Source organism: Elephas maximus, chromosome 3 (assembly GCF_024166365.1).
Source record: "Elephas maximus indicus isolate mEleMax1 chromosome 3, mEleMax1 primary haplotype, whole genome shotgun sequence".
Lineage (NCBI taxonomy): Eukaryota > Metazoa > Chordata > Mammalia > Proboscidea > Elephantidae > Elephas > Elephas maximus.
The window spans coordinates 172,357,966-172,373,712 of NC_064821.1; the positions used below are offsets into that span (position 1 = coordinate 172,357,966).

The 15,747-nt window shown below is 41.1% G+C and overlaps 1 protein-coding gene across 1 annotated transcript in view; it reads right to left on the reverse strand.

The window, feature by feature from the left end:
* Positions 1 to 13,508, reverse strand: part of SARS1 (seryl-tRNA synthetase 1) — a 29,635-nt gene extending 16,127 nt beyond the window's left edge. Inside the window, exons 1-2 of the mRNA XM_049880171.1 lie at positions 13,231 to 13,508; positions 1,319 to 1,389 (exon numbers count right to left, since the gene is read on the reverse strand). Coding sequence (XP_049736128.1) covers positions 1,319 to 1,389; positions 13,231 to 13,366 — 207 coding nt within the window. The 5' untranslated portion in view covers positions 13,367 to 13,508. The remainder of the gene's footprint in view (positions 1 to 1,318; positions 1,390 to 13,230) is intronic.
* Between the last annotated feature and the right edge of the window lie 2,239 nt (positions 13,509 to 15,747).

Consider the following 15,747-nt stretch of genomic DNA (forward strand, 5'->3'; position numbering starts at 1 on the left):
ATACTTTAAAGTGGTATAGAACACTCCCTGCAGGGTTAGCAGTAAAGTTGGTCTAAGAGTGTTACAGAAAACAAATGAAAACACTCACTCTCATCTTCTTGCTACAAAAAAACACCCACCGGCACTATCTATATAGATGCTGCAAAGAACACGTGGGCAGGGACCTCTGACATGCAAATGGTTAAGCATCCAGGGTCCGACTGGAAGAAAACTATATGATTACCAATTCCACAATAAGTCACAAGCTGAAAGTGTAACAAAATACAACCAGCAGGATGCAGACTATTAGAGCAGGAGGCAGAAGTGAAGTGTAAGGTGCTAGAGTCTCAAGGTGATCCTGTGTGTTATGTTCTTTACCGGTTCAGGTTCCAAAAGTTGATTTTTTTTTTTTTTGGTGTTATTTATTTTCAAGCTTTACAACTTAAATACGATACAGATTGCACAGTGCATTAAATATATTCTTCAGAAGTGATTAAGGCACTAAAAAGGTATTTTTGAAGAAAGGTGAAAATCACGAACTATTCTGGACACCAAGGCAGAAGCTAAGCTGACGTTTAACACCCTTCAGGCATCCGAAGGACTTCTGACGAAGCCAGGAACGCTCATCACCATCCATCGTCACACACCTGTGGAGTGACTACAGTGTTCTAGGCATTGTGTCCGGTTCTCCACATTTAAAAATTTAGCTCTCACTATTCTACATGTGGAGCCCTGGTGGTGCAGTGGTTAAGAGCTCGATTACTAACCATAAAGGTCGGCAGTTCGAATTCACCAGCCGCTCCTTGGAAACCCTATGGGGCAGTTCTACTCTGTCCGATAGGGTCCCTACGAGTTGGAACTGACTCGACAACAATGGTTTTTTTTTTTTCTGGTTAGGTGAGTGTTAGTATTGACATTTTATAGATTAGAAGACTGAGCCTCAGAAGTTAACTTGCTTAAAGTCACAGAGGCAACAGGAGGACAAGGTGGGATCTAAACTCCATATCTGCTCTTTCTGGCACCATGTGTAGAGTGCAAGAAATAATTGGAAGTGATTACTAGCAGAACCTATATTCCTATAACAAGAACAGAACAGACAATAAATAACTAATGTGGGAATGATACTGAAGGGCAGAAGATGGACTTCCCAACCTCTGAAAATACCTCTTAGTTCTTGCTTTCATTCTCTTTAATAATTTTCTCTCTTTGGTAAGACATTCAGTATCTCATAGAATCAGACACTCAACTAGAAATTATGTGCCTGTTAGCTAAAAAAAAAAAAAGACCAAGATCAAATACCTCTGCTCAAGCTCTCAAATGGCCGTTACCAAGTTCTTACCTTCATCTTTTCTCCAATTGTCTTGCTGCATAGGTTCTTCAGCTTGTTCAAGTTGTCTGCCCGAAATCTGCCTGCAAATAAAGAATCCAAGAATATACCAAGGAAATGCACACAGTCAAGATACTCCCATCTCTTAATTATGGCTCCTTAGTTCTTATCTCAGCTCAAGGCCAAACTGCAGGGAGATCTAAAGGATCTGCCTTATGAAGCTGTGAAATCTTATAGCTTGAGAGTCCCAAATTTAGTTGGTGTATATTGGTGGATACTTTAGGGTATCCACATTTGGGAACAAGGAAAAGGGTACCCTGAGGCTGAAATTAAAAAGTAACAAAACCTGGACAATAACACTGCAGATTGAGTATAACACATGCTAATAAGAGAAAACTGAGAAACCTAGCAAATACTGTAACTGTAACCTACACAATTATATTAAAACTCATTTAGAGAAACTACTTGGTGTGCACTGGAATCTAGAAAGAGGGCAGTCATGTTTCTATTCCCATGGGCTTGGTTGCTACCTCTCTACGCTAAAAATGGTTACGTAACAGTTATTTCCTTTCCTCTGACCCAATGCTCTGGCAGCCTTGAGAATAATTTAGTTTCATTTGGGAAGAGAGTACAGTGATCAGCCAACATCAGCATTCTGGCCCCAATTATCATACAGATATGTGGTTCATCAGTCCTTTATAACTCTGATTAGCAAAAATTGGACCTCTTGAATCTAGGCATTAGGGGCAATATGGTAAAAATCAAGCCTTCGACAGATGAAACTGATGCCTAGAAATGAGACAGCCCCTAGATAACAGCTACTCTCTAAGGCTGCACTTAGTCAGCCAATCAGTTCCCCTCTTTGATAGCTCTTTAGCTAAACTTCCACACGAAATGATAAACTACCTTCTCACTCACATATTCACATTGACAAGATTATGCAGATGGAGTACAGATTGGTGGCTGCCAGGTGTTAGATAGGGAAAGGGAAAGGCAATGGAAAATACTAAAGTAACTGTAACCTCACTAAATTAAAACTCACTTAGAGAAACTACTTGGTGTGCACTGGAATCTAGAAAGAAGGCACTCAAGTTTCTCTTCCCTTGAACTTGGTTGCTACATCTCTATGCTAAAACAGTTACATTTTTGTGACGATAAAAGCATAGCTAAGAGGGATCTTTGTGGGTGGAATAGTTCTGCTTCTTGTTTGTAGTGGTGGTTGCACAAATCTACATGTGATAAAACTGTGTGCGTGCACACACACACACGAATGCATGTAAAATGGGTGAAATCTGAATAAGGTATGTGGACTGGAGTAATGTCTATTTCTTGGTTTTGATACTGTACTGCAGTTGTGTAAGATGTTACCACTGGGGAAACTGGGTGTAGGACCTCTGTGTACTGTTTCTGCAACTTTCTGTGAATCTATAATTAAAAGTTTAAAAAAAAAAAAACTACTGAGCCCTTCCTATCCGCAAGGTACTGTGCCATGTGTTGGGGATATGAAAGAAAATAAGAAAACAAAATAGACAGTTAAAAAACAATATTATAAAATTGCTGAATGTTTCAGTCACTGGATATACTATACCCCTGCATTTATTTAGGTAATTCATTATTTCTCTCAGCAATGTTTTGAAGTTTTCAGTACATGGGTCTTGAACATCATCTATTAATTTTATTCAAGGTATCCAGTGGTTTTTAGTTGTTACTTATACATAAAATACCACTGATTCTGTATATTGACTTGTACCCAGTGATCTGGCCAAATTTATTTTTAATAGTTCAGATTCTACAAACACAATCAAGTTATCTGCTTATAGCAGCAGTTTCACTTCTTCCTTTCCAATCTCTTCCTCCTTTTTCTTGCCTTATGTTACAAATTAAATTGTGTACCCTAAAATGTACTTCTTGTGAAATACATTATGAATTGTGAAATATGTTATGAAAATGAAATCCATTATACAGTATGGGTAATGAAACCATACTGAAGTAGAGCGGGTCCTAATCCCTTCTGAGTGAAGTCTTATAAAAAAGGAAAACAGACATAAGGAGATACACACACACACACACACACACACACACACGGAAACAGATGCCATGTGAAGATACATCTACAAGCAGCCAAAGGCTGTCAAGGACCACTGGAGGCTACAGAAGCTAAAAGAGACAACGATCTTCCCTTAGGGGTGACAGAGTCTAACCCTGTTAACATCCTGAGTTTGAAGTTCTCACCTCTAGAACTTTGAGGAAATGCATTTCTGTTCTTTAAAGCCATCCACGTGTGGTATTTTGCTATGGCAGCACTAGGTAATTAAGACAGAATTTATCATACAGTCTAGAACCTCCAGCACAATACTGAATAGAAGTGGTGACAGTGAACACCTTAGTCTTGTTCCTAGCCTCGGGGGAAACATTCAACATTTCATCATTAAGAATGACGGTAGCAACTTGACCTCATTGACTTATACAGAACACTCCATCCAACAGCTGCAAAGTATACTTTTTTTCTAGCGCACATGGAACATTCTCTAGCGTATTAGGTAATAAAACAAACCTTTGCAGAATCCTAAACATCGAAATATTACAAAGCATCTTCTCAGACCATAAGGCCATAAAAGTGGAAATCAATAACAGAAAAATTAGGGAAAAGAAATCAAATACTTGGAAACTGAACAATACGCTGCTAAAAAAAGACTGGGTTATAGAAGACATCAAGGAGGGAATAAAGAAATTCATAGAATGCAACGAGAATGAAAACACTTCCTATAAAAACCTCTGGGACACAGCAAAAGCAGTGCTCAGAGGTCAATTTATATCGATAAATGCACACATACAAAAAGAAGAAAGAGCCAAAATCAGAGAACTGTCCCTACAACTTGAACAAATAGAAAGTGAGCAACAAAAGAATCCATCAGGCACCAGAAGAAAACAAATAATAAAAATTAGAGCTGAACTAAATGAGAGAACAGAAAAACAACTGAAAGAATTAACAAAGCCAAAAGCTGGTTCTTTGAAAAAATTAACAAAATTGATAAACCATTGGCCAGACTGACTAAAGAAATACAGGAAAGGAAACAAATAACCCGAATAAGAAACGAGAAGGGCCACATCACAACAGACCCAACTGAAATTAAAAGAATCATATCAGATTATTACGAAAAAATGTACTCTAACAAATTTGCAAGCCTAGAAGAAATGGATGAATTCCTAGAAAAACACTACCTACCTAAACTAACACAATCAGAAGTAGAACAACTAAATAGACTCATAACAAAAAAAGAGATTGAAACGGTAATCAAAAAACTCCCAACAAAAAAATGCCCTGGCCTGGATGGCTTTACTGCAGAGTTCTACCAAACTTTCAGAGAAAAATTAACACCACTACTACTAAAGGTATTTCAAAGCATAGAAAATGATGGAATACTACCTAACTCATTCTAGGAAGCCACCATATCCCTGATACCAAAACCAGGTAAAGACATCACAAAAAAAAGAAAATTACAGACCTATATCCCTCATGAACATAGATGCAAAAATCCTCAACAAAATTCTAGCCAATAGAATTCAACAACATATCAAAAAAATAATCTACCACGACCAAGTGGGATTTATACCAGGTATGCAAGGCTGGTTTAATATTAGAAAAACCATTAATGTAATCCACCATATAAATAAAACAAAAGACAAAAACCACATGATCTTATCAATTGATGCAGAAAAGGCATTTGACAAAGTCCAACACCCATTTATGATAAAAACTCTCACCAAAATAGGAATTGAAGGAAAATTCCTCAACATAATAAAGGGCAACTATACAAAGGCAACAGCCAACATCACTCTAAATGGAGAGAGCCTGAAAGCATTTCCCTTGAGAACGGGAACCAGACGAGGATGCCCTTTATCACCACTCTTATTCAACATTGTGCTAGAGGTCCTAGCCAGAGCAATTAGGCTAGACAAAGAAATAAAGGGCATCCAGATTGGCAAGGAGGAAGTAAAATTATCTCTATTTGCAGATGACATGATCTTATACACAGAAAACCCTAAGAAATCCTCCAGAAAACTACTGAAACTAATAGAAGAGTTTGGCAGAGTCTCAGGTTATAAGATAAACATACAAAAATCACTGGGATTCCTTTACATCAACAAAAAGAATATCGAAGAGGAAATCACCAAATCAATACCATTCACAGTAGCCCCCAAGAAGATAAAATACTTAGGAATAACTCTTACCAAGATGTAAAAGACCTATACAAAGAAAACTACAAAGTACTACTGCAAGAAACTAAAAAGGACCTACTTAAGTGGAAAAACATACCTTGCTCATGGATAGGAAGACTTAACATAGTAAAAATGTCTGTTCTACCAAAAGCCATCTATACATACAATGCACTTCCGATCCAAATTCCAATGACATTTTTTAATGTGATGGAGAAACAAATCACCAACTTCATATGGAAGGGAAAGAAGCCTCCGATAAGTAAAGCATTACTGAAAAAGAAGAACAACGTGGGAGGCCTCACTCTACCTGATTTTAGAACACATTATACAGCCACATTAGTCAAAACAGCCTGGTATTGGTACAACAACAGGCACATAGACCAATGGAACAGAATTGAGAACCCAGATATAAATCCATCCACATATGAGCAGCTGATATTTGACAAAGGCTCAGTGTCAGTTAATTGGGGAAAAGATAGTCTTTTTAACAAATGGTGCTGGCATAACTGGATATCCATTTGCAAAAAAATGAAACAGGATCCATACGTCACACCAAGCACAAAAACTAACTCCAAGTGGACCAAAGACCTAAACATAAAGACTAAAACGATAAAGATCACGGAAGAAAAAATAGGGACAACCCTAGGAGCCCTAATACAAGGCATAAACAGAATACAAAATATTACCAAAAATGACGAAGAGAAACCAGATAACTGGGAGCTCCTAAAAATCAAACACCTATGCTCATCTAAAGACTTCACCAAAAGAGTAAAAAGACCACCTACAGACTGGGAAAGAATTTTCAGCTATGACATCTCTGACCAGTGCCTGATCTCTAAAATCTATATGATTCTGTTAAAACTCAACCACGAAAAGACAACCCAATCAAGAAGTGGGCAAAGGATATGAACACACACTTCACTAAAGAAGATATTCAGGCAGCTAACAGATACATGAGAAAATGCTCTCGATCATTAGCCATTAGAGAAATGCAAATTAAAACTACGATGAGATTCCATCTCACTCCAACAAGGCTGGCATTAATCCAAAAAACACAAAATAATAAATGTTGGAGAGGCTGCGGAGAGACTGGAACTCTTATACACTGCTGGTGGGAATGTAAAATGGTACAACCACTTTGGAAATCTACCTGGCGTTTTCTTAAAAAGTTAGAAATAGAACTACCATATAACCCAGAAATCCCACTCCTCGGAATATACCCTAGAGAAATAAGAGCCTTCACACGAACAGATATATGCACACCCATGTTTATTGCAGCTCTGTTTACAATAGCAGAAAGCTGGAAGCAACCCAGGTGTCCATCAACGGATGAATGGTTAAATAAATTGTGGTATAGTCACACAATGGAATACTACTCATTGATAAAGAACAGTGACGAATCTGTGAAACATTTCGTGACATGGAGGAACCTGGAAGGCATTATGCCGAGTGAAATTAGTCAGAGGCAAAAGGACAAATATTATATAAGACCACTATTATAAGATCTTGAGAAACAGTATAAACTGAGAAGAACACATACTTTTGTGGTTACGGGGGGGAGGGAGGGAGGGTGGGAGAGGGCTATTTACTGATTACTTAGTAGATAAGAACTACTTTAGGTGAAAGGAAGGACAACACTCAATACACGGAAGGTCAGCTCAACTGGACTGGACCAAAAGCAAAGAAGTTTCCGGGATAAACTGAATGCATCAAAGGTCAGCAGAGCAAGGGTGGGGGTTTGGGGACTATGGCTTAAGGGGACTTCTAAGTCAATTGGCAAAATAATTCTATTATGAAAACATTCTGCATCCCACTTTGAAATGTGGCGTCTGGGGTCTTAAATGCTAACAAGCGGCCATCTAAGATGCATCAATTGGTCTCCACCCACCTGGATCAAAGGAGAATGAAGAACACCAAGGTCACATGATAACTATGAGCCCAAGAGACAGAAAGGGCCACATGAACCAGAGACTTACATCATCCTGGGACCAGAAGAACTAGATGGTGCCTGGCCACAACCGATGACTGCCCTGACAGGGAGCACAACAGAGAACCCCCAAGGAGCAGGAGACTAGTGGGATGTAGACCCCAAATTCTCAAAAAAAGACCAGACTTAATGGTCTGACTGAGACTAGAGGAATCCCAGCAGTCATGGTGCCCAAACCTTCTATTGGCCCAGGACAGGAACCATTCCTAAAGACAACTCATCAGACATGGAAGGGACTGGACAATGGGTTGGAGAGAGATGCTGATGAAGAGTGAGCTACTTGTATCAGGTGGACACTTGAGACTGTGTTGGCATCTCCTGTCTGGAGGGGAGACAGGAGGGTAGAGAGGGTTAGCAACTGGCAAAATTGTCACAAAAGGAGAGACTGGAAGGGCTGACTCAATAGGGGGAGAGTAAGTGGGAGTATGGAGTAAGGTGTATATAAGCTTATATGTGACAGACTGATTTGATTTGTAAACGTTCACCTAAAGCTCAATAAAAATTATTAAAAAAAAAAAAAAGAATGATGGTAGCTACGGAGTTTTTGGTAAATACCATTGTCAGATTAAGAAAGTTCTCTTCTGCTCCTAGTTTGCTGTATTTTTATTATGAACAACTGAATCCTGATATTAAAAAATTAACTCCAATCCGTATCTCACACCATACACCAAAAGTAATGTGAAATCAATGATAGATCTTAATGTGAAAGGTGAGGTAATAAAACTTTCAGAAGTATAAATTGGACAATCTCTTCAGGATCTTGGGATACAAAAAGATTTCTTCAACAGAACATGAGAAGCACAAATTATAAAAGATCAATAAGTTAAATTTTATTAAATTAGAATTCATTAAAATTAAGAAGTTTTATTCATCAAAAGACTGAAAAGAGTAAAAAGGCAAGTTATAGACTGGGAGAAGACATGTATCTGTACATATACCTGACATTCATCTTATATCCAGAATACATAAACAACTCCTACAAATCAATAAGAAAATGAAAATCAAATAAAAATTTGGCAAAAGGTTTGAACAGCCAATTCTCAAAACAGGCTGTTGCAATGCCAGTTAGGATATGAAAATTTGCTCACTATATTTAGTCATCAGAAAAATGCAAATTAAAACCACAAGGAGATACCACCAGAATGGCTAAAATTACAAAGACTGCCAATACCAACCATTGGCAAGGGTTTAGAGAAACCAGAACTCTTACACATTGCAGGTGGGGTATCAATTGATACAACCACTTTGGGAAACTATTTGGCAATATCTGCTAAATCTAAACGTGCCTACCCTATGTATGACCCAGCAATTCTACTCCTGGATTTATACTCAACAGAAATGAGTGTTCACTTTTGCAAAAGACACAGGTAAGAGTGTTAACAGTGGCATATTTATAATACCCTCAAACTGGTAACAACCCAAATGTCCATCAACAGAGGAACTGAGTGGTATATTTACATAATGGAGTACTGTACAGCAATAAAAAAAACTAACAAATGCTACACATAACAATATGAATGAATCTTACAGACATAATTTTGAGAAAGAAGTCATATATAAAACTATACATTATATAAATCCATTTACATGAAAGGCAAAATCAGGCAAAAGTAAGTTATGGTGATAGAAGTCAGAATATGGTTATCTTTGGAGGGGGGACTGACTAGGAGGGGACCCTGCTGGGGTTCTACAAATGTCTTAGGTCTTGATCTGGGTAGTAGTTACATGGGTGTCTTTTTTAAAATTCATCAATCTGTACATTAAGATTTGTGCACTTTACTGTATCCATATTTGTAGTGCCATAGATCACTTTTGTGTGGCCTTTTTTAGCCATGGTCTTCTAACTCTCACCCAAGAGATGGCGTGGGACTGTGTGAATGGGTAATTGTAACCCACCAAAGGGACCGGTCAGTTTTGCCATCCTGCTGGGCTTAAAATGAACCACCTAGAGGTGGGAAGAAGGCCCCACTACCACCAAGGAGGAACAGCCAGGAGCCAGCACATCCTTTGGACCTGGGATTCCCGTGCTGAGAAGCTCCTGGAAGCAGGAGGCTGAGATAGAGAGTGAGCTGTAACCCTGAAGATGGTGAGAAGCAGTGACAGCAGAGACCTGGTAGCAGGAGATGGCATGGTGGGCTTCCTGGCCCACGAAGCGAGCTGTGTGCCTTTGGGAAGAGGCCTAGGGCCAGGGAGAGGAGTGCCTGTGAGCATGGCTGGGAAGAGCGTGTCCTGATGGCAGAACTGTATCCTTGAGTGTTCCTGAGCCTGAGCTGTAACCTGTTACTTCCCCAATAAAACCCCAAAATCATGAGAATTGTCTGTATGGCCACTGCAATGAATTGTCGAACCCAGCAGAGAAGGAGAGAGTACCGTGGGAGGGCTGGGTGGTGTCAGAGTTAGTAAAGATGGTGGAGAGAAGAGGCACGTCTGACCTCTGCCTCATAGGAATCAGCCTTGGGCTCCTGATCTTGATTCTCTTTCTCCCTTGTGAAGTTAGAGGTCAGATAGCGCCTCCACACCATTTTTACAATATCTCAAAGAAAACAGAAAATTGTGGGACAGTGTATATAAAAACAGTACAAATGCCATATCGGCGATGTATGAAGTCATATATAGAGCTGCTGTTGTTGCTGGGTGTCGCTGAGTTGACGCCAACACACAGCAACCCCATGTTACAGAGTAGAACTGCCCCAAAAGGTTTTCTTGGCTGTAATCTTTACAGAAGCAGATCGCCAAGTCTTCCTCCCATGGAGTGGCTTGGTGGGTTCGAACCGCCAACCTAGTACTTAATTGTTGCACCACCAGGGCCCCTAACATATGGAGAGCACTGAACAAATGAGGTAGTGCCATGGGAACAGAGCTGGGTGGGAAAGAGGGTAGATGGAAGTAGGGCAGCACCCTGATAAGGAATATTCCAGGAAGAGGCAAGTCACTGCAGTGTGTGAAAGAGTGTAATAAGTAGCATAACAAGGCCAGAATAAAGACAGAAGGGCCTATGTGGAAGAGTGGTAGAAGATGAGGCTAGAAAGGCATGGGAGACTTTGTACATCATGTTAAAAATTTTGGATTTTTATGCTTGAAGGCTGCACGGTCTGACAGCCACTAGCCACAAGCATTTGAAACAAGGCTAGTCTGAATTGAGAGGTGCTGCAAATGTAAAACACATATACACTGATTTTGAAGATTTGTACCAAAAAAATGTAAAATAGCTCAATAATTATTTTATGTTGATAATACATTGAAAATGCAGTTTTTGATATACTGGGTTAAATACTGGTGGTGTAGTGGTAAAGAGTTACAGCTGCTAACCAAAAGGTCGACTACTTCAATCTACCAGGCGCTCTTTGGAAACCCCATGGGGCAGTTCCACCCTGTCCTATAGGGTTGCTGTGAGTTGGAATTGACTCGAGGGCAACGGGTTTGGTTTTTTAGGTTAAATAAAATATATTACTAAAATTAATTTCATGTGTTTCTCTTTACTTTTTAAAAGCGGCTACGAGAAAATTTACAATTATAAGTGTGGCTTGCATTCTATTTCCACTGGATAGTGCTGGTTTAAGATATGAAAACCCCAGTACCCAGTGCCGTCGAGTTGATTCCGACTTCTAGCGACCCTATAGGACAGAGTAGAACTGCCCCACATAGTTTCCAAGGAGCAGGTTCCCTAAGATATGAGCACTACTCAAAGACTGAAGCCTGAAAGTGAAACTAGACTTGCATTCCAGAAAGATCACACTCCCTGGCATGTGGCCTCGCACTGAGTGAGACTAGGGTGAGACTGCAGGCAGTTAGAAAAGCTGGATTCCAACTGCAGAGATCAATAATGATGGTCTGGCTTAAGGCATGGGCAGTAGGGCTAACAGGAAACAACAATTTCGATTGATATTCCCTGGAGTAAAGAAGAGTTGTGGTAAACTCCAGTGTGGTGTTCTATCAGCCTCTTGTGTTCTACAAAGAGCCCTAGCGCACTTTGGAAGTCTACAGGCAGACAAATAGGTGCGTTGTAACGGAGGGCCTTGGGAAGCTCTCTGTGTCCTCAGTCAGAGTGCATGCTCTGAGCTCTTAATGTGGCCCCGAGTTACAAGTCCTTGTTTGCAGCCATTGGTAGACGAACCCCATCCTCTGATCTGAGGTTCAGATGAGAAAGAACCTCGATACAAGATCTCCCAATGTTCCAGCTGGGCAGCCAGTAACTTGGGAAAAATCATGAACTCTCTTTGGAAGCAAAGAAAATAGTAGTAAGGACTACCAAATACAAAAGAATAAAATTAATAGATGCATTGAAAATAAACCACATAAACTGTGCTTTTCACGAAGAAGTGCAAAGTGCCCTGAACACAGGAGATATCCATGCATTCAACAAACCTTTATCAAGCCCTTACCAATGACCAGGTGCTGTGCTAAGTACTGGGGATATACAGATTAATAAAACACAATCCTTGTCCCCAAAGAACTCCTCCTCCTCACCACATACCCACTTGTTAAAGGCTTAAGAATTAGCTAATACATTCAAAGTCATTCAGCAGCTGGATTGATTAAATAATAATTTGATATTCCTGACTTCTAATTCAACACAATAGTGCCTAGTCTAGTTTTTTCCTAGATATAAAATGGAGCAAAATTTAATTTCATTGCAATGCAAAACTTCAGATTCATATGTGGGTTCTTACAATTAAACAAACTACCACATTAGAGTGACTGAGACACAGAGAATCAGTTGACAACTGAGTTAAACAAATAGTTTCTTGGCGCCCACCACCCTTATAAATTTAGAAAAATCAATTTTCCTAATATAAATCCATCGTACTCTTAGACAGCAACTGCCTTTGCAGCATGGTGTCATAAACTTGGTTTTCTGCTGGTTGCAGACCTATTGCATCAGACAGAATGAATCAGCCTTGACAGCATCTAGCCAACCAGTAACCACTTCTGCCAATGCTTTATGGTTTTATTGAGCTTCATGTAAGATGCCCTGACCGGTTCCAGGTTCTAGCCCAATGTCTTTTGCAGAGAACTTCTGCAAATCACAAATAAACAGCCTCAATTACAAACTTTTGCTTGCCTCATTATACCCCCCCCCCCAACACACATCCTCTGTCTGCTCTACCACAGAAAAGGCTTCTCTTGATTCTTAAATGCATGCCCACAGATCAGGGGGATGGCCTTCCCAAAATCTCGGGAGCAACGTTTTTAACCACGAACGGCCTCCAAAGTCCCCAGATGCTTCCAATTTGAGTGAAGTGAACCTATTGTGTTGTAGATGTGATCCAGTCTCAGGCTGAAGCCTCTGACTCTATCAAAATAAAGGGAGAAGACTCTGCCCTTGCTGAAGATGAGAAAAATACCAGAGGTGTCCAAAGATGAACGTTAAAACAAAAACAAAAACACCCCAAACCTCCCGCCCTGGATTTTTTTTAGCTACACATCTGGCAGGACAGCTTGACAGTTTTTGATGAACATACTCCTGTTCCTTCCCAGACCCAAAAGCAGAGACCCGCACTGAGCACGCGCGGAAGGGACCGCCACCGCCCGGCGGAAGGATAAAAATGGGCAGGTCCTCGCTCGTGTTTGGGAGTAAATGGAGAGCCTCGGAACCACCGCAACTTCGCAGAAGGTCTGACGAGGGGTGGAAGCTGTGGCCTCAGGGGCAGTAACGAGATGAGAGATGAAACTGGGCTTAGAATCAGAGGGGTACCCCATGCGTCCCAGTACTTACATCGTCGCCACTCGCTGTCCGCCTTCACCAGCTGGTCCACTAGTCTCGGGTCCTTGAAGCGCTTTTCCTGCGTCTCTCGGATAAGAGCTGGGTCTCCTCCTTTATCCACCCGAAACAAATCCAGATCCAGCACCATCTTTCCTTCTCCCGGACCAACGCTAAGGAAAGCGACGACCGTGCGGCACTAGGCAGCCTGTGACCCCCGCACTGCGCCGGCTCGCAGCCCCGTCACTCACTGCGGAGGCACAGCTGGAGCGCGGGGCCGCGGGAAGAAGGCGGAAGTGGGCGGGCGTGGCTCCTCTGGCCCGGGGTGTCTGTTTTTAACTCGGTTGCTGGGTGGTGCTGTTTTTGACTCGGTTGCTGGGGGGTGCTGTGTCCGCAGCTCAGTTTCTCTCTGTAGGATCCTGGTGTCCTCCACGAAAGTGTGAATGCCTCAGTTTCCTCTTGCTGAAGGGCATGTTACAGACTAGGCAGAGGCCTGCCAAGCTGATTCCTGCCTTGGAAGCTGGCCAGGCTCCAATAGATTCCACTTTTCGTCTTACAAGGTTGAGTCTTAAGACAGGGTACCCTCCCTGAACCTGTGCTCTCTTCTCCATCTTCAGACAAGAGCGTGGCAACATATTTTAGACGCAGGTTACTTCACCCCAAGCTGTTGCTGTCCTGCCTCAGCATTAGAACACCTTTCCTAATCTGATTAATGGGTTAAGTCAGAAGTCCCTTTACCAACCCTAAGATCACAGGGTTAGAAAACTGCAGATGAAATCTTTTCGGGAGAGGCATGAGGGGGATCTTCCAAGGGGAAAATATCTGGCAGATTTGAAGGCAGTACAAGGTATTGAGGTCATATCTTGGCTCTATTTGAAAACCCCTTGTCTTAGTTTCTCAGTACTGCTGTAACAGAAATACTAAAGTGGGTAACTTTAAAGAGCAAAAATTAAATTTCTCACAGTTTAGGAGACTAGATAGAAGTCCGAATTCAGGGCACCAGCTCTAGGGGAAGGCTCTTCCTGTCTGTTGGCTTAGGGGAAAAATCCTTGTCTCTTCCAGCTTCTGTAGCCCCAGTGTTTTGTGGTTCCTTGGTGATCTGCGATCTTAACGTGGCATCTATCTTCCCAATCTGTGCTTGCTTGTCTCTGTGTCTTTGTTATTCTTTATATTGATCAGAAGTGATTAGGTTTAGGATACACCCTGCACTGATAGTCTCATTAACATAACAAAGAAAACCCTGTTTCCAAATAGGATTACATCCACAGGTATGGGGTCAAGACGCCAACACATATTTGGGGGGGGGGTACAATGCAGTTCATAACACCCCTTGAACAAGGATTTCATTATACTTTGATATTATCATATTCAAATTTTGCAATAAAATATTCTGGTTGCTGACTGAAGCCAAAGTTATCAAAAAATCTCCCCGGTACCACCAGATTATCCAGGGTATCTGGAAATAGCTGTTCTGTTCCCCCCTCTTCCCTCTACCTTGCAGAGTGAGGCTTTAGAGCCTCATTCCCAATGCCCTTGCAAAGCTACGTGTACTAAGACCTTTTTGGTCTTGTGCCACCTGCAGGGGCTCCTGTGATGAGGCTGTGGCATAACTATCCCTACTCCCCAGCCAGCCTCTGCCAAGCCATCTCTGAGACATAGTACAGGGCTAATCACAATGGTGGAGTTGACAAGCAGAGATCACAGGGAGGCCTAGGAAAGGGGGTCGTCTGGGCTTGTCCCCTAGGTTCAGCTTGTCTAAGGTTTAAGATTTAAAACCAGTGGAAGGGAAAGGTAGAAAGCTGCAGTCTCTGAGGAAAACATGTAAGAAGACTTCTCAAAGCTTTGCATTCCCTGAAATCTCTGGGCGCAAGGCCTGTCAGAGGGGCTGCCTACTTCCATGTCAGTGAAAACTTAAAAAAAAAACAGTTTCTGTGCAGTCAATTCTGACTCGCAACCTGTGTGTGTCAGAGTACAACTTTGTTGTTCCATATGGCTTTCAAGACTGTGACCTTTCAGAAGCAGATTGCCAGGCCTTTCTTCCAAAGCAACTGTGGGTAGGTTCGAACTGCCAACCTTTCAAAGGTTGACCACTTGTACCATTCAAGGACTCCAGTGAAGGTACTACCAAAGCATTAAAGCATTTTATGCCTAGTCTGCGCTAAATTTCACAATAGTGATAGGTGTTCTTGAAGCTGTACTCCTGAGGCCTGAGGTAGGAGGTTATCATTATGATTGGAAGGATGACCTCAAAATTCTGACCTCTCCAAATTTCCTTAGGAATTTTCACCATTAGTCTTTATTGTTAGATTACAGACATCTCCCTTTAAAATTCTCATGTAACAATAGCACACATCTACCTAACCTCGTTTACCAGCTTAGAATCTCAGGAATTTCCGAGCTGGAAGGGAATCTTAGCTAGCCTCTTAATCCCTAGTCTTTTCACCATGTCCCTGTTTTGAAATATTTTTATCAAAACAAATACGACATTTTAAGAAAAGAATTCATTTTCCTTTTTTGTTAATCAGATATGTA